Source organism: Panthera leo, chromosome B2 (assembly GCF_018350215.1).
Source record: "Panthera leo isolate Ple1 chromosome B2, P.leo_Ple1_pat1.1, whole genome shotgun sequence".
Classification (NCBI taxonomy): domain Eukaryota; kingdom Metazoa; phylum Chordata; class Mammalia; order Carnivora; family Felidae; genus Panthera; species Panthera leo.
In genome coordinates this window covers 74208613-74227236 of record NC_056683.1, presented here as the reverse complement: position 1 = coordinate 74227236, position 18624 = coordinate 74208613, and the positions used below count along the sequence as shown (strand labels likewise).

Sequence of the window (18624 nt, the reverse complement as noted above, 5' to 3'; positions counted from 1 at the left end):
TTGTGACTGGTTTATTTCACCTAACATAACATCCTTAAGGTTCATCCATGTTGTAGCATGTGAGAGGATTTCCTTCCTTTTTGTTAAATAATATTCCATGTAGATATATATTTATCTATTCACCTGTTCAGAGACATTTACCTTGTTTCTACCTCTATGCTATTGTGAGTAGTGCTGCTGTGACCTTGAGTGTGCAAATATCTCTTCAGGATCCTGTTTTCAATTCTTTTGAATACATACTCAGAAGTGGGAATGCTGGACCATATGGCAGTTCTGTTTTTAAGAGGAACCACCATACTGTTTTCCATAGCAGCTGTACCACTTTACATTTTTTTCCTTCAAAGTCATTGTATTTTACTCATTTTTAAACTTAAATCCAAGTTAGTTAACATATAGTGTAATAATAATTTCACAAATAGAATTTAGTGATTCATCACTTACATATAACACCCAGTGCTCATCCCAAGTGTACTCCTTAATGCCCCTCGCCATTTAGCTCATGCCCCCACCCAACACCCTGCTAGCAATCCTCAGTTTATTGTTTTTGAGTCTCTTACAGTTTGTCTCCCTCTCTGTTTTTATATTACTTTTGCTTCCCTTTCCTTATGTTCATCTGTATTGTATCTTAAATTCCACATGAGTGAAATCATGTGATACTTGTTTCTCTGACTTACTTCGCTTAGCATAATACACTCTAGTTCCATCCATGTTCTGCAAATGGCAAGACTTCATTCTTTTTGATTGCCGAGTAATATCCCATTATGTATATTTGTATATATACACACACACATACACACCACATCTTTATCCATTCACCAGTCGACGGACACTTGGACTCTTTCCATACTTTGGCTATTGCCGATAGTGCTGCTGTAAACACTGGTGTGCATATGCCCCTTCGAATGAGCACTCCTGTATCCTTTGGATAAAATGTCTAGTAGTGCAAATGCTGGGTTGAAGGGTAGTTCTATTTTTAATTTCTTGAGGAACCTCCATACTGTTCTCCAGAGTGGCCGCACCAGTTTGTATTCCCACCAGCAGTGCAAAAGGGTTCCTCTTTCTCTGCATCCTCGCCAACATCTGTTGTTGCCTGAGTTGTTAATGTTAGCCATTCTGACGGAGTAAGGTGGTATCTCATTGTGGTTTTGATTTGTATTTCCCTGATGATGAGTGATGTTGAACATTTTTCCATGTTTAGCCATCTGGATATCTTCTTTAGAAAAGTGTCTATTAGTGTCTTTTGCCAATTTCTTTACTGGATTATTTGTTTTTTGGGTGTTGAGGTTGATAAGTTCTTTATAGATTTTGGATACTAACCCTTTATCTGAAATGTCATTTGCAAATATCTTCTCCCTTTCTGTCAGTTGCCTTTTAGTTTTGTTGATGGTTTCCTTTGCTGCGCAGGAGCTTTTTATCTTGATGAGGTCCCAATAGTTCATTTTTGCTTTTATTTCTCTTGCCTCCAGAGACATGTCAAGTAAGAAGTTGCTGTAGCCAAGGTCAGAGAGGTTGTTGCCTGCTTTCTCCTCTAGGATCTTGATGGCTATCTTACATTTAGGTCTTTCACCTGTTTTGAGTTTATTTTTGTGTACGGTGTAAGACAATGGCCCAGGTTCATTCTTCACATGTTGCTGTCCAGTTCTCCCAGCACCATTTAATAAAGAGACTGTCTTTTTTCCATCAGATACTCTTTCTTGCTTTGTCAAAGATTAGTTGGCCATGCATCTGTGGGTCCATTTCTGGGTTCTCTATTCCATTGGTCTATGTATCTGTTTTTGTGCCAGTACCATACTGTGTTGATGATTAGAGCTTTGTAATACAGCTTGAAGTCCCAGAATTGGGATGCCTTCAGCTTTGGTTTTCTTTTGGAGGATTGCATTAGCTATTTGGGGTCTTTCTGGTTCCATACAAATGTTAGGATTGTTTGTTCTAGCTCTGTGAAGAATGTTGGTGTTATTTTGATAGGGATTGCCCATTTTACATTTCCACCAACATTGCAGAAGGCTTCTAATTTCTCCACATCCTTGCCAACACGCTTCAGTTTTTTGATAGTAGCCATTCAAATGGGAGTGAGGTGGTATCTCAACACAGCTTTGACTTACATTTCTCTAATAATCAATGATGCTGAAAACCTTTTCATATGCTTTGGCCATTTGTATATAATCTTTGGAGAAATGTCTATTTAAGTCTTTCCTCGTTTAATTGGTTGTCTTTTTGTTGCTGAGCTGTAATTCTTTACACATTCGTGTGGTAACTAGCCTCCAGGATGACCTCCAATGATCCTCAACTCCTGATATTCATACTGTTATATAGTCACACCTCTTACACAAAATCACTGCTGGTCTATGTGATATCTCTTGGATCACTCATTCTGGGGCAACCTAGCCTTATGTGATAAGGACACTTCAAGTTGCCCTCCAGAGAGAAACTCAGGCCTCCCTTCAACAGCCTGCAACAACTTGCTAGTATGTGAGTGACCCACTTTGGAAAGGGTTTCTCCAACCCCAATCAAACCTAAAGATGACAGCAGTTCAGGCCAACATCTGACTGCAACCTCACAAAACTGAAGTCAGAACCTCATAGCCAAACTGCTCCCTCAAATCCTTCTGAATGAAACTCTGAGAGGTTTTATTGTTTTAAGTCACTATGTTTTGGGATAATCTGTGCAGCCATAGATGACTAAAAAGTTTATTCTCAAAATATTTTCCTCTTTTATTCCAAACAATTAAAAATTTTTTTAATGTTTATTTCTTTTTGAGAGAGACAGTGTGAGTGAGGAAGGGGCAGAGAGACGGGGAGACACAGAATCTGAAGCAGCTTCCAGGATCTGAACTGTCAGCACAGAGCCCAATGCAGGGCCTGAACCCACAGACTGCAAGGTATGACCTGAGCTGAGGTCTGTCGCCTAACCTACCGAGCCACCCAGGCACCCCAAAACAATTTAAGTACAGCTGACACGCAATGTTACATTAGTTTCAGGTATTTGACAAGTTTACACATTACGGTGTGCTGACCACAAATGTAGCCACCACCTGTCATCACACAACACTGCTACAATATCATTGACTATATTCCTCATGGTGTGCCTTTTATTCCAGTGATTTGTTCATTCCACAACTGGAAGCCTACATCTCCACTCCCCTTTACCTATTTTACCATTCTCCCACCCCACCCCTCCTGCAACCATCAGTTCTCTGTAGGTCTGATTCTGGTTTTTGTTTGTTCGTTCATTTGTTTCTTTTGATTCCACATGAGTGAAATCATAGGATATTTATCTTTTTCAGCCTGACTTATTTCACTTAGCATAATACCCTTTATTGGTCTATCCATGTTGTTGCAAAAAGACAAAGTCCAAATAATTTTCCATCGTGTGTGTATTATGCACCACATCTTCCTTATCCAATTATCAGTGGACACTTAGGGTGCTTCCATATCTTGACTGTTATAAAAAATGCTGCAATAAACATAGGGTGCATATATCTTTTCAAGTTAGTGTTTTCATTTGTTTGGTAAATACACAGTAGTGTAATTACTAGATCATATGGTATTTGTGTTTTTAATTTTTGAGAGACCTCCACACTGTTTTCCACAGTGGTTATACCCATATGCATTCCCACCAATAGTACACAGGGATTCCTTTTTCTCCACATCCTCACCAACAGTGATTATTTGTCTTTTTTATTTTAGCCATTCTGGCAGGTATAAGGTGATATCTCATTGTGGTTTTGATTTGTGTTTCCCTGATGATTATTGATGTTGAGCATCTTTTCATGTGTCTGTTGCCCATCTGTACATCTTCTTTGAACAACAATCTATTCAGATCTTCTGACCGTTTTTTCATGGGATTGTATGGGGTTTTTTTGGTGTTGAGTTGTATAATTCTTTATATATTTTGGATATTAACCCCTTACTGATATAAAGTTGGAGGTATCACAATTCTAAATTTCAAGATGTACTACAAAGCTCTAGTAATAAAAACAGTACAGTACTGGCATAAAAACAGACACATAGATCAATGAAACAGAACAGAGAGGCCAGAATTAAACCCATGTTTATATGGTTAATCTGTAACAAAACAGGCACGAATAGACAATGAGGGAAGGTTTCTTCAATAAATGGTGCTGGGAAAACGTGATAACTATATGTAAGAGAATGAAACTGGACCACTTTCTAATACCATACACAAAAATAAAATGCACTAAAGACCTAAAACCATAAAAATCCTAGAAGAGAACACAGGTAGTAATTTCTGACACTGGACACAGCAACGTTTTTCTAGATGTGTTTCTACTGGCAATGGAAAGAAAATACTGGGACTACATCAAAATAAAAACTTTTGGCAAAGTGAAGGAATCCATCAACAATCCATGCTCTATAACTTAAAACACGTAATAAAAACAGTAGTTACCGCATCACATAAAACTAACACGCAACCTCAAATCACTAACATCAGGGACGCTTGGGACACCTTCTAATAAAATGATAGGTGCCATAAAAATAATCATCTTGGGGGCACCGGGGTTGCTCAGTCTGTTAAGTGCCTGACTTCAGCTCAGGTCATGATTTCATGGTTCGTGAGTTTGAGCCCCACACTGGGCTCCCTGCTGTCAGTGCAGAGCCTGCTTCATATCCTCTGTCCCCCTTGCTTTCTGCCCCTCCCAACTTGCACACGTGTTAACTCTCTCTCAAAAAATAAATAAAACAAAAGAAAAAAATAATCGTGTTGCCAGAACCCCTCACTCAGGCTTAACAGTAGACTCCTGATCAACTGGTGGTAACATTTATGGAATTGCTGGTATACAAAATAGAAGTCGCTTAATATTTATTTTTCTTCCAAAATGACAGACACTAACTTTAAAGCAAGTACTACATTCTATATTTTTCCTCAGGAGAAAAACTGTCCAGGAAATTTTAAAATCAAGATATTGTAAGACATGTGTTAAGTGGATACGAAAAGCCACTGGGCAAAGTGCATCATGCTGAAGACAAGCAGAAAGTATCATAGCAGACTGGGATGGCATTTGTGGTATATAATAAACAAGAGTTCCAGTTATTTGGAAAATTTGATTGATCATAACATATCCTAAGTGTTTCAAGTAGCTGATACAGCACAAACAAAAGCAAATGGAAACGTAAGGTTATTTACCTGTATAATTTAAAGGACTGCTGTGCTTTTATAGTTCTTCTGATTATAGTCAGTATTACTTTCAAGTGCTAAGAGTTTATATGCATTGCTTCTATGCTGATTTTCTAGTAGAGACATAGGAAATAAACTACTTGTTTGGGTGAAATCTTTTATGAAATAAAGACTATTCATCCAAAGGGCTCTTTTCTTCCAAATGGAGGTTGTATCCCAGAACCTGAGATTAACAGCAATGTGACCTCTGGTTGAGTAGCAAATTATTGTGTATACTGATAAACTAAGTGTTACCATTTAGGTAAATTGGCTTTTGGAAATCAGTAACACCAAACTAAATGATTTATTTACCCAAACTCTTGGTTTGTGAACACAAAATAATGGTAATTTAAACATGAAGCTCATAATACCGATGTAAGCCTAAAAATAACCACAGCAAGTTGAAATACAGGATGTATTTTACAGAACAAGAGTAGGGAATTTATTTTCTGTCTGTTCACATTACACTCTTTCCATAAGAGAGGAGAATTTTTCATTGCCTCAGAAGAAAAAAAAGTCTAGAAATGTCTTCTGTAGGATGGAAATACTAAAATATAGCTCAAACTTAAAAAGCGAAGAGAGGAAGAAGAAGGTATTATATTAAGTTTATTACCTCATCCATGCTTATAGGAGCTATTGCCAGATAAACATAGTATCAACATTTCATCACTCCTGAATCAACACTCATCACTTTGTCATTTAAAGGCTCTCACTGACTTTTAGATTTAGATTTATTTCTTTATATTCGAAGGTTTATCTTACAGCTAAGGTACTAGTTTAAAAAGGTGGATGTTTTATCTATAAAAGTAACATTAGTAACATTAAAGACATTTTTTTGGAAAAAAAATAGAAACTTACCTAATTCAGTAATGATCATAAAGTTTAAATTATTTTTTGAAGTTAACTCAAACTCTAGTACACCTTTTAATTTGCAATTGAGGCTATATTTCCAAATTCTTCCACAGATGAAATTCTAAAGAATTCAGGCCCTGATGAATCCACTATCTCCCCAAATTTTGGCCACCAATCAGATGTGAGATGATTTTATGGGGTCCAAGTAATGCGCTAAGTGACACTGAATCAGTGAGGGATTTATTCCGTCTTCATTCTCTTGCAGTTCCTGACTGCATCAGGAAGTTCTCAGATTGATGGCAGAATGTTATCAACACCTCTAATTCTTGCTTATCTCTCCTTTAAACAAAGAACAGTGTTCAATGGCCAATACTTTCTAGAATTTAACAACACTTTTGTTTCCATTATTTTCATCTTTATGTCTATCTTCTGTTTATGGCAAGCGATACCTACTTTTAAGAATTTTTAAATGTTTATTTATTTTTGAGAGAGACAGAGGGTGAGCAGGGGTGAGCCAGGGGCAGAGAGGGAGGGAGACACAGAACTCAAAGCAGGCTCTGCACAGAGCCTGATGCGGGGCTTGAACTCACAAACTGTGAGATCATGACCTGAGCCGAAGTCGGATGATTAACTGAGTCACCCAGACACACCCCTACTTTCTATTTATGGTGGTTATTTCAAGTTTTCTTTAAAATTATGTTAATAACTACAAATAAGTATACAGGAAGTATGCAGATATGGCCAAAGTTCTGAAGATAGAAAAATGACTGAAGTTCGAGAAATACTACACTCACCATTTGGTCAACAAATAAATACAGGTGCCTACTATGAACGTGCCATTGGTTTCGCCATTAAGGATAGACAAGAATGATAAATGCTAACAGGAAAGTCAGAAGAGAATTACTTCAAAATGAGGTAATCAAAAAAAAAGATCCACAGACAAGGTGGCATTGGAGCGAGGGTAGTATGATGTAGACATGCCAAGACAGGGGCAGCATGTGTTTGGAGGAAGCAAAAACCTAACAATACAGGCCTAAGTGGTGGCCTGTTCCAAATCTTGATTGTGCTGGTTACCTGGGTGTGTATACAATGTACACACAAAATGAATGCACGTTATATGTAAAATTTTTCTTAAATTTGATACAATGTCTTTGACCTGTGCAATAAAAAAAAAAAAAAAATCATTGATATTTTAGGCTTGGAATAGCTTGGAGAAGGAGAGGTAAATAGGTAAAGACAATACAGAGAAAATGGACATCACCATTTAAAGACAAGGGAATCAAAAGAACTTACTTTCATATCATAAATTTTCAATAAAAACTGTAAACTATGGTGCACCTGGCTGACTCAGTAGGTAGAGTTTGCGACTCTTCATCTCAGGGTTGTGAGTTCGAGCCCCACACTGATGTGGAGACAGCTTAAAAAAAAATTGTAAAAAGAGAAACAAAAAAAAAACCCAAAACACACACCCACACACACCAAACCAAAACCACAAAATAACAACAACAACAGCAGCAAACCGGTAAGCCATTAAACAAAAACTGCAGCTATTTACTTCTTGACAGTTGCATTTCATAGAGAAAATTTACCTGAATTAAGGCTTACCTCCTGACCCCCTCAAACAAAGGAGCACATTAATAGCAATCATTCCTAACAAAGTATCAGTTAAAGTAGCCACACTGTGTGCTAGTGACACCTGACAGAATTTAGCAAAATAATTTAAGACTGCATTCAACACTTACATCCTGTTTGTAAGCAACTCAGAAAAGACTACCTTAGAATTTATGTTTTAACCTTGAACCCCTTCTAATGATCTAAGCTCTTAAAATCAGTAATGATTAAGAACATTTCCAATGGCTTTTATTACATTTCATAGTTTAAGAACTCACGACTAGCGAGGGAACTCAATCATAGTAAAAAAAAACTGCCATTATCAACAAGTCTTGTTGGAACTTTATAATGCCATTCTTAATAAAATCAATGACTTAACCATAAAATTAAATTCAAAACATGAATTATGATTCAAGAAAAGCATCAAGAGACCAGAAAAAGATAATCTTCTGCCATAAATTAAAGCATTAAAGTACATAGAAACTTATGTGCATCTTTAATATTTTATTAAGGAAAATATAAGCCTTTTGTTATACCAATGAGTTGTCACTAGATCTCCATGCCCCAGAAAGCTTAAACTGAAAGCTAAATAAAAAGCACAACGTAGGGAATTTTAGAGTTGAAAGAAGACGCAGCTCAGATATAGGCAGTCCCGTCCTATTAGAGTCTGATTTATAATTTTTCACAGTGGCAGCAAGTCACAGCTCCCAGTCACACAATCATGATGGCAAACCACTGATATACTTACAACCATTCTTTATCCACGCAATTATTCTCGTTTTCATTTAGCACAGTAGTCAATAAATTACATGAGGTATTCAAAACTTTTATAATAAAATGTGCTTTGTGTTAATTTTGCCCAACTGTAGGTCAATGTAAGCATACTGATAGAGAGAGAGACAGAGGGCAACTGGGGAGGGGCAGGGAGAGAGGGAGACACAATCTGAAGCAGGCTCTAGGCTCCCATGCTATCAGCACAGAACCTGATGGGGGCTCAAACCCACGAACTGTGAGATCATGACCTGAGCCAAAGAGGCCTAACTGACTGAGACACCCAGGTGTCCCTTGTACACTGAGCATTTTTAACATACGTTAAATGTATTAAACGCATTTTCAAATTATGATATTTTCAATTTATGATGCGTTTACAGGGACACAACCCTATAAGTTGAGGAAGATCTGTATAGTAATTTTCAAATTGGTATTCTATGTGATTATATTTCTAATGTTAACAGGTTGGCCAAACCACAAGAGACTCTTTAAATACAGAGAACAAACTGAGGGTTGATGGGGGAGTGGGGGAGAGAGGAAAGTGGGTGATGGGCACTGAAGAGGGCACTTGTTGGGATGAGCACTGGGTGTTGTACGGAAGCCAATGTGACAATTAAAAAAAAAGAGAGAGAAAATAGGCTTTCTGGCCAGGTAAGTTTAGAAAATGCTTTGATAACCTTCCCCCGAAGATTTATATGCATATGAGCATAGTAGTAAAGGTTTTGAGAAATCCTGCAGTTAAAAGCAAATCAGAAGTTAAAACTGATTTAACCAATGCACCCCTAAATCATTTGCCATGGAACACTGTTTTGGGGCAGTAAGGCTATTGATGGATTGAGAAGAGTGTTCAAAGGGAGACATCAATTTGGAAAATTTTGATCTTATGAAATTACCTTACAGATGACAAAACTGATTAGAGAGATAACATTTCTTTAGGAGAACAAAGGATTTGAACAAAATCTTTACTTCCTAGGCCATCGCTCTTTCCACTACTTTAAGTACAAAATAAGACTCTTTAAACTCTATATAGTCAAACATTTAATTTACGTTTAACATTCTGGCTATGGTGTCACATTTTCTGATTTGTGTACTCACTTAGGCATTTTTAATTTTTCCTTCAAGACCTGGTTTCCTTAATAACTAGGCCCACCTGGAAATTTACTATTGTTTGGTACTAATGGGGAATGATTTCATTTGGAGTAGCAGCTTAAAGTGATCACTAAAATAAAGCATTTGTACAACTGGTTTTAGTTTACTCTTGTTATAACCTAGCGCAACTAAATCACTATGTTATGAGATGGTGAATTTCTTAGCATATAATGTCAACATATGCTATCCATGATAACATACTAGATCTTCTGTCTGTGTAGAAGGGAGCCAAGAACATCAAAATTGAGAGATTTCTGTCTTTGAACAATTCTGAGCTTATCTGTCAGGCAAACACTTAGTTTCCTATCTTTTTTGTAATTATCAAAAAAATGTTTTCATTGCTTTAACTATGGTCTCCAAATCAGATTATCACAATATAGTTCTCAAACTCCTTAGAACTATACATTATAGTGTTCAGAAACACAATTCTTCCAGCTTTAAATAAGTATCGTTGTGTGCCACTCCCCCCTCCGGGTAGGAGTGAAGAATGGAAGAGACTGAACAAGTAACTATTGTTATGCTGCAACTTTAAAAGGCTTGAGAATCAAAGGTGATAATAGTTAACAACTTCCTTATGACTAACCTGACTTCCTCTAAAAAACTTCTGCACTCCTTTCCAACCCCCACATGGAACCTTAACTATAGCTGGCATTCGTGTCTCCTCAATCTTAAAAGAACCCACCAGATGAATGAGAAGGCACGAAGCCTGGATTCCACCAACAAAGAGGTTAGTCCGTGCGCCTTTATCGCACAGGTGCGACCTCCACCCCCAACCTTGCGCACCGCTGGGCCCCCGCGCAGGAGGCCCCACTGCCTTGGGGCCGCCCTCGAGCCTCCGCCCAGCCCCGGCCCGCCGATCCCCGCGCAGCTCGCGCCTCTCCGGAAACCGGAGGGCGACCGGCCGGCTTCCAAGCTCCAGGCGGGGCCGAGGCGGCAACACCCCCGACGCCACAGAGCCTGCCCGGCGGGGCGTCCCCGCAGCTCCGGAACAGGCCAGGCCGAGGAGACCGCTCAGGGCCGGCAGCCGGCCTCGCGACCGCGCTGGGGGCGGGGACGCTGTTACCTGCCGTGGGCTCGGCCGCTCCCCGCCGGCGCCGCTCTCCTGGCAACCGCGGCAACGACGCGGAGGCCGGGAGCCGAAGGGCCTAGTGACAGCTCCCAGCGTGCACCGCGCCCGCGCCCACGCCGGCGTCGACGTCGACGGCCCCTGGATCCCCGCCCCCGGTCCGTGCTTCGCCTCTCGGCTCTAGCTGTCGCCACAGCGCCCTCGAGCGGACTGTTGGGCCACCAACTATGGGGATGGATGGGCCTGGAAAGTGAATAGCAGGTGTTTTCAACTTTCCAGCACCAGGGGCATCTTAATGAGGAGTTGGCAGGAATGCTAGGAATTGAGAACAGCTTTTAAATATTATTTAAACAATCACTTAAGTGCTATTTAAACTATTCTTCAATATTTCATATGAGGAACTTGAGGCCCAGAAGAAGTTAGAGACTGGTGAAGTTAGGAGATAAATAGTTGTTATCAGATTTGGAACCATTTTGAGTTTATGTCTCTCTAAATCATGTAGTTACTACAAGGAAGTTGCAGTTTTGCCTAAACCGTAGGATCACAGAAAAAAAAGACTGATTTTATGTTTTATAAATGTGTGAATATATATGAAATATAGCAATCTTTAAAAAGAACCAAACGCCAAGTATGAAGCACATGCTGTGCTAAGACTTAAATATTTCAATATAATGTGTCTGTATTTAAGACTCAATAGCCTTGAGAACTAAAGGTGGAAGATATTAGGAGTTAAAATCAACACCCATGATCACCATTATTTGAGGTGGAATAGTAGTAAATACAATTGTTTAACTGCATTGTTACCTCCATCCATGATTTTGAATTATTGTGATGAAAACAGGAATTTGTGAAGCAACACAATAAGCTTTGAAACAGCAAATACTTAACTTTAGAAAACTGTCTTAAAATAGTATCTCTAAAGTGGATTTATTATTTATTTGGAAAATCTTCAAATTAAGAAGCAATCAGTAAGCACGATTTTCTTAATTTATATTCGGAAATACATCATTGTTTCTGTTTTTAAGAACTAAAAGCTTCTGCTTTTTTTTTTTTTTTGTAAGATTTTATTTGTAAGTTATCTCTACACCCAATGTGGTGCTCCAATTTACAACCCTGAGATCAAAAGTGGCATGTTCCATCCACCAAGTCGGCCAGGTGCCCCCAGCCTCTTGCTTTTAAAATTCTTATTGGGGCTCCTGGGTGGCTCAGTAGGTTGAGCTTCAGACTTGGGCTCAGGTCATGTTCTCAGGGTCATGATATCACCGTTTGTGAGTTTGAGCCCGGCTTCCGGTTCTGTGCTGACAGCTCAGAGTCTGGAATCTTCTTCCAATTCTGTGTCTCCCCCCCTCTCTCTCTGCCCCTTCCCCACTCATATTCTCTCTCCCTCAGAAATAAACATTAAAATTCTCATTGTAAGTCCACCACTATAGCTTTACATTTTAATATTTCCCCATTTTAAGTATTTACATTATAGTAGATCGTTTTCTTTACTATGTCAAACTTTCCAAAATTATCTTCTAGTTGTAATAAGATTATGACTTCTGTGAATAAGTTTTTATTTATACAAAATATGGGGAGTGGAAATGTACATGCGGATCATTCTCATCTTCCTGTTTTCAAAGGTTATAGGAATGGTTAATGCTATGATTCATGACACTTGATTTAACCACACTCCTTTCTGCATCGGTAACAGAAAACTTCTTACATTTTTGCAACTGTTTGCATCTTGGAGCAACTGTGCCTAAATCGAGAAGCAATGCCAAATCAATCTCGGACGTTTGTTGCCTTAGAGGAGAGCTAGCAAAGGACAGACCACAGTTCATAAAAAAAGATACTGTACTTTATTAAAAAACGAAACCAGATTGTATGTTTGGGGTGGAGAAATCTGCTCTCAGGCCTCCAGGGGTCAGTGCCAGTTCTATACCACCTCCCTCGGTCATCTCCCTTTCTTCCAGCCTTATTTCTACCCTAGCTAGTCAAAGGAGTGTACTCGGCTCCGATTTTTAAGGTCCTGTCCTGGGAGACTAACGCACCTGGCCACGCCCACACGGAGAAGAGTGGGAGAACCGTTTGGTTCTCCCTGCCCACCTTTGTGACCACTCAGACCCGAGGCCCACAATTGAAAACGCTCACGTTGCCGGGTCTAGTCCTCGCGGTAGCGCGCTCTCCACCCGGCAGGCGGCGCTGTGGGCTGGCGGGCTGTGTCCGTCCGCCCAGCGATCCGGTCTGGGAGGCCCGTGCGGCCGCCACCGCCGCACGTGCAGCCGCTGCTGGCCGTGGTGGCTCCGCTTCGCCAGAAGCTGCGGCCGGGCGGCGGCCATGGCGACGACTGCCGCGGGGACGCCCGTGTTCCTGGAGGTGCGGACACAGCTGCGGAGCGCGCTGCTGATCCTGGGGTAAGGCCGGCGCTGGGCGTGTGGGGCTCCGACGTGCCGTGCGTAGCCTGCGTTTCTGCTGGCCCGGGAGCCTCCGCCTGCCTCAAAAGCACGGGGTTTGGAGTTCTTGCCAGTTGCTTAGAGCCTGTCCCATTACTCAAAGTGGAGCTTCTCTTCCCATCCCTTGTGCTTTTAGTCCCCCCCACCCCTTCACTGGTAATCTCGGTATCACCAGGAGCTTTTCAGAAATGCAGTCTCAGCCCCACACCAGACCTGCTGAATCAGAACTTGTGTTTTAACACGCTTTCCAGGAGTCAGAATACACACTGAAGTTTGAGGATCGCTGATATAACAGTATCCGGCCTTTCCACAAGCAGTGCAAAAAATGCCGTGCCTGTTTCTTTTTGGGATCCTCACTAGAGGATAAGTTCCAATGTGAGAGCTTCTTATTTTGTAAATAAACTCGAGATTTTTTTTGTTTTGTTTTTTGTTTTTTGTTTTTTGTCCACAGCGTTCTCTGCAGAAAAACTGAGACGTTCATTGAACGACTAACAAAGGTTGCAGGCTTCTTATTGGAGCTCATTCATATTCTGCGTTCCAGTGAGAAGTCAGCAAACGTTTGACTTCGTTATTCACTATAACAAACTTTTAGGAGAAATGTCCTCTTTTTTTGCTTGTTTGGTAGTATGTGGTCCCCTCGATTGTTCCCTTGTGACTGCTGTTTCAAGTAGAGTAAATTAGATGTTAAAATCCTGAAACTTTTACTACACAGAGCCACTCTGAAGTAGATTGATGCCCATCTTTCTTTTCCTTATATTTGCCAAGTATAGGTGTGGCAGTTTGGGATTTGGCATGAGAATTGAATTCAAATTCTAGCTTCTTCACAAGGGCAGAATTGCTTAATCTGAACTTTTCCCCTTGTCAAATGGGGATGATATTTATTACCCTTCTCTTTTTCTTCTGTTTCTCCCGCTACCTCTTAAATCATAAGTTCAGACGAGTCTCTCCAATTCCAGTCCACTTTGTAGGGTTATTAGCAGCCGCAAACTTACATAAAACAAAAACAATAGACAACCTCCCTGCTTCCTCTCATCAAAGAGGCCCTTCAGTGTTCCCTTGGGTTACTACTCTCTCTTGTTTAAGCAAGTGAAGAAACCTGACTTTGCTAGTTTGTCCCTGATAGTCTTTGGCTGTTGAACTTTATCACCACCTTGCCCCTGGTAAAAGCAAAAGCAACCACTCTTCTGATTTTCTTTAAAAAAAATTTTTTTTTTAACGCTTATTTATTTATTTATTTATTTTGAGACAGAGAGAGACAGAGCATGAACGGGGGAGGGTCAGAGAGAGGGAGACACAGAATCTGAAACAGGCTCCAGGCTCTGAGCTGTCAGCACAGAGCCCGATGCGGGGCTCGAACTCACAGACTGAGAGATCATGACCTGAGCCGAAGTTGGACGCTTAACCGACTGAGCCACCCAGGCGCCCCTCTTCTGATTTTCTTTAACAGGGATTAGTTTTGCCATGGTTGGATATAAATGGATTCATACAGTATGTGCTTTTTTCGTTTCTGGCTTTCCTTTAACAGTGGTTTTGAGATTTATGCCGTTGCACATGTCGCCTATTCTTTTTTCTCACTGAGTAGTTTTCTATTGTATCGATATACAATTTATCCATTCTATTTCTGGATATTTTGTGTTTTTCTAGAACTTGATTATTGTGAATAAAGTTGCTATAGCATTGTTGTATAAGTCTTTTAGTGGGTTGACATTTTCATTTCTCTTAGGAAATGACCTAATTCTGTAATGGTACAAAATGCTATCTCATTGTCATTTTAATTTGCATTTTCCTGATTAATAGTATTGAGCACCTTTTCATTTGCCTTTTGGTCATTCACACATGTTCCTTTGGAAAGTGTCTTCTAATTTTTTGTCATTAGAAAACAATCAGATTGTTTGTCTCTTTGTTAAATTTAAAGAGTTCTTTTTATAGTCTGGAAATAAGACCTTTCTCATTTATGCCCTTGTGAATATGTGAACGCGTGTTCCCAATCAGTAACTTACCTTTTCATTTCCTTAATAGTGTCTTTTCAGGAACAGAAAATTTTAATTACAATGAAGTTTAGTTTGTTGCATTTTTTTCTTTAATGATTAGTTTTGTTTGTGTCTTAAGAAATCTTTGCCTACCTCAAGATGGTAAAGTTTTCCTCTTAGTTTATTTTCTAGGAGTTACATAGTTTTAGCTTTGACAGGTGGAATTCATTTTTGTGTTTGGAGTAAGATAGGAATCAAATTTCCTTTTTTTTTTTCCCTGTAAGGATGTCCAGTTTTTCTATCATCATTAGTTTAAAAGACTGCCATTTCTCCCAGTGAAATTACTCAATGTCTTTGTCAGAAAACATTTGTACTGTTTGCCATCATGTATCTTTCTATCCTTTCACTATTAATCTATGTCTTTCCATATAAATTTTTTAAATGGTTATTAATTTATTTTGAGAGAGAGAGAGAGAGAGAGAGCAGGGGAGGGGCAGAGAGGGAGAGAGAGAATTCCAAGCAGGCTCCACCCTGTCAGCACAGAGCCTGACACCGGGCTTGATCTCATGAACCGTGAGATCATGACCTAAGCCAAAATCAAGAGTCAGACGCTCAACCTACTGAGCCACCCAGGCACCCCTATATATAAATTTTTTTAAACATATGCTGGGTGGAGTTTTTCTGAATACGTTCTGATAATTTGCGTTTTAATGAAATTTTTTAACCTATTTCAGTTAATGTAAATGATATGATTGAGTTTTATTCTTACTCCTAATCTTTTTTTTTCTTATTTTGGAGAGAGTTGCAAGTGAGCAAGAGGCATGAGGAGAGAGAGAATCTCATGAGGGACAGAGAGAGAAGCTCTCAAGCTTCAAGGCTCAAGTTCACCTGAAGTGGGGCTCGAGCTTACCCTATGCAAAACTCGAACTCAGGACCTGTGAGATCATGACCTAAGCCAAAGTCAGATACTTAACCAACTGAGCCACCGAAGCACCCCTAATTTTTTTTTAAGTTTTATTTATTTACAGAGTCTCTGCACCCAGAATGGGGCTCAAACTCACAACCCTGAGATCAAGAGTTGCATGCGCCTCCAACTGAGCCAGCCAGGCACCCATCCTGTTCCTAATCTTAAGTGTTTCTAGGCGTGTGGGTGGCTCAGTTAGTTAAGCAGCCAACTCTTAGTCTCAGCTCAGGTATTGATATTAGGATTGTGAGTTCAAGCCCCCAATTGGGCTCCACACTGGGTGGGAAACCTACTTAAAAATAATAAATAAATAAGTGTTTCTAGCATTTTATCATTAAGTATGATGAAATTTTTGGCAAATCTGTGTGATAGATTGCATAGTTCCTTTGTATTCCTAGTTTACTATGGGTTTTAATCATGAAGATACTATTTTTTCTGTAATGATTTTTGCATGTATTGTGATAGTCATATGTTTTCCTTTCATCTTTACGTCTGTGAATTGCATAAGAAAAATCTATTTATATTAAGCTATTTTAGCATTCCTGAGATAAATCTTGGCCATTCATTTATCAGTCCACAGATGTTTACTGAGTTCCTATTCTAGTGCCAAAAATTCGAGTTCTAAGTGCTGGGTATACAGCTGTGAACAGTGACAATAGCAAAAGCAAAAATATCTTGGCTATCATTGAGCTTACGGTCTAATGGTGGCAGCGGGTGAGAGGTGAGTAGAAATTACACAAAACAAATAACACACACACACACACACACAGATGTTTATTTACTTTTGAGAGAGAGAAACAGAGCTCAAGCAGGGGAGGGGCAGAGAGAAAAGGAAACACAGAATCCAAAGTAGGCTCCAGGCTCTGAGCTGTCAGCACAGAGTCCAATGCGGGGCTCGAACCCATGAACTGTGAGATCATGACGTGAGCCAAAGTCAGACGCTTAACCAACTGAGCCACCCAGGAGCCCCCAAATCATATATTAAATGGAGATAAGTATGTAGAAAAAAATAAAACATGAAGGGTTAGGGAGAAAAGATTACATCCAAGTGAGAAAGCAGCACTTGAGTAATAAACTGAAAGGGCAGAAGTTTGGAACTATATACCTGCTGGAAGACCATTTCGCTCTGAGAGAACAGAAAATATGAGGGGTGCCTAGTTCAGAGAGAGGTGGGCGGACTGGTGGAGCACGTAGCAAATGGTTTTACAGGGGTATGTTAGTAAATGTTTAAAAACCTGCTTTCCAGGGGAACCAATCAAACACAAAAAAATCTTCCTGATTTGTAGCATTTACTGATTGTTATGATGTAGATACTTTCACTGTGAATGATGTCTACCAAAGTGACTTCAGCTGGTTTGCAAAATGCCTGGAATTTCAGCAACCTTCTCTAGTATAGCACTGGGTCTCAATGGGCCGTTGAAAGGATTTTAGCTTGTACTCAGAATGAGATGACAGTCATTGGATAGATTCAAGCAGGGTGTGACACCTGAAAGAATCTAAGTGCACGGTGAAGAAAGCCTCAAGTATATAAAATCAGGTCTCAAACCGGTGGAAAATCAGTTCTCAAACGCTTTGTTTTTGCAGTCTCAAACTTGAGAGTAAGTTACTGTCACTCCTGACTATATTACTGTATATTTCCTATAAGCAAGAACATTCCCATACATAACCACTGCACAACCTTCAAAACTGGAAAACACATTACTGCCGTCTTAACACTCAGACCTCGCTCAAGTTTTGCCACATGTCCGCATATTATCTATAATAGCAAAAGAACCCAGGTCAGAATCATGCATTGCATTTCATTGTCATGTTTCCTTAGTCTTTTTTTTTTAATGTCTATTTATGTTTGAGAGAGAGCGTGTAGGAGGGGCAGAGAGAGGAGGTAGGGAGGGGGGCAGAGAATTTGAATTAGGCTCCTCTCCACCCGTGCAAAGCCCAAGGCAGGGCTCAAACCCGTGAGCCCTGTGATCATGACCTGGGCTGAAGTCAGGCGCTCAACCTAATGAGCCACCCAGGCGCCCTTCCTTAGTCTCTTAAAATTGGAAACTTTCCACAGTTTTTCTCGACCTTCACAATCTTGACACTTAAAGATGACAGCCTATTTGTTTTGTGGAATATACTTCTATTTGGGTTTATTTCGTGTTTCCTCAAGATTAGGGTCAGGTTGTACATCTTTGGCAGGAATATCACAGAAGTGATGCTGTGTTCTCATTGCATCCTATCAGGTAGCACATGATTTTGACTTATTCCATTAAAGTTCATCTAACTTTGAGCATGTAGATAAGATGATATCTACCTTCACCATAAAGTTACTCCTTTTTTTTTTTTTTTTTGAGGCTTTAACATTTTTATTTAGGAAAACATTGAGTCTGAAGCTATGATGGTTCAGCCTAAAGCATCTGGTTTTCAATCGTGAAGTCAATTTATGTAAAATATTTTTCCCTGTCTATAAAAAACAAATTGAACAGTATTTTAATTATAAGGAAATGCAAACATACACTTTAAGCTAGCATATCTGCACTATCATAAAAGAAAGAGGATGTTCTTCCCCTTCCCCTTCCTCAACCATTCAAAGAAGAGAAGAATACTGCAAACTTTAACAACCTCACTGGCTATCATCAGAGTAACTA

The 18624-nt window shown here is 39.7% G+C and overlaps 2 protein-coding genes across 19 annotated transcripts in view; one reads left to right on the top strand and one right to left on the bottom strand.

Annotated features, from left to right (window-relative positions):
• Nucleotides 1-10730, bottom strand: part of DOP1A (DOP1 leucine zipper like protein A) — a 111210-nt gene extending 100480 nt beyond the window's left edge. For 5 of the 6 annotated variants that reach the window (XM_042939240.1, XM_042939243.1, XM_042939241.1 and 2 more), the window contains exon 1: nucleotides 10623-10730. The gene's annotated coding sequence lies outside the window, so the exon portion shown is untranslated. The remainder of the gene's footprint in view (nucleotides 1-10622) is intronic. The other variant, XM_042939244.1, reaches the window with a different exon arrangement.
• UBE3D (ubiquitin protein ligase E3D) overlaps nucleotides 9707-18624 on the top strand; it is a 241686-nt gene continuing 232768 nt past the window's right edge. For 11 of the 13 annotated variants that reach the window (XM_042939251.1, XM_042939249.1, XM_042939257.1 and 8 more), the window contains exon 1: nucleotides 12792-13021. In XM_042939251.1, the coding sequence (XP_042795185.1) occupies nucleotides 12945-13021 (77 nt within the window). In that variant the 5' untranslated portion in view covers nucleotides 12792-12944. Of the gene's footprint in view, nucleotides 10287-10793; nucleotides 10887-12791; nucleotides 13022-18624 lie in introns of those variants that run through there. The other 2 variants (XM_042939253.1, XM_042939255.1) reach the window with 2 other exon arrangements.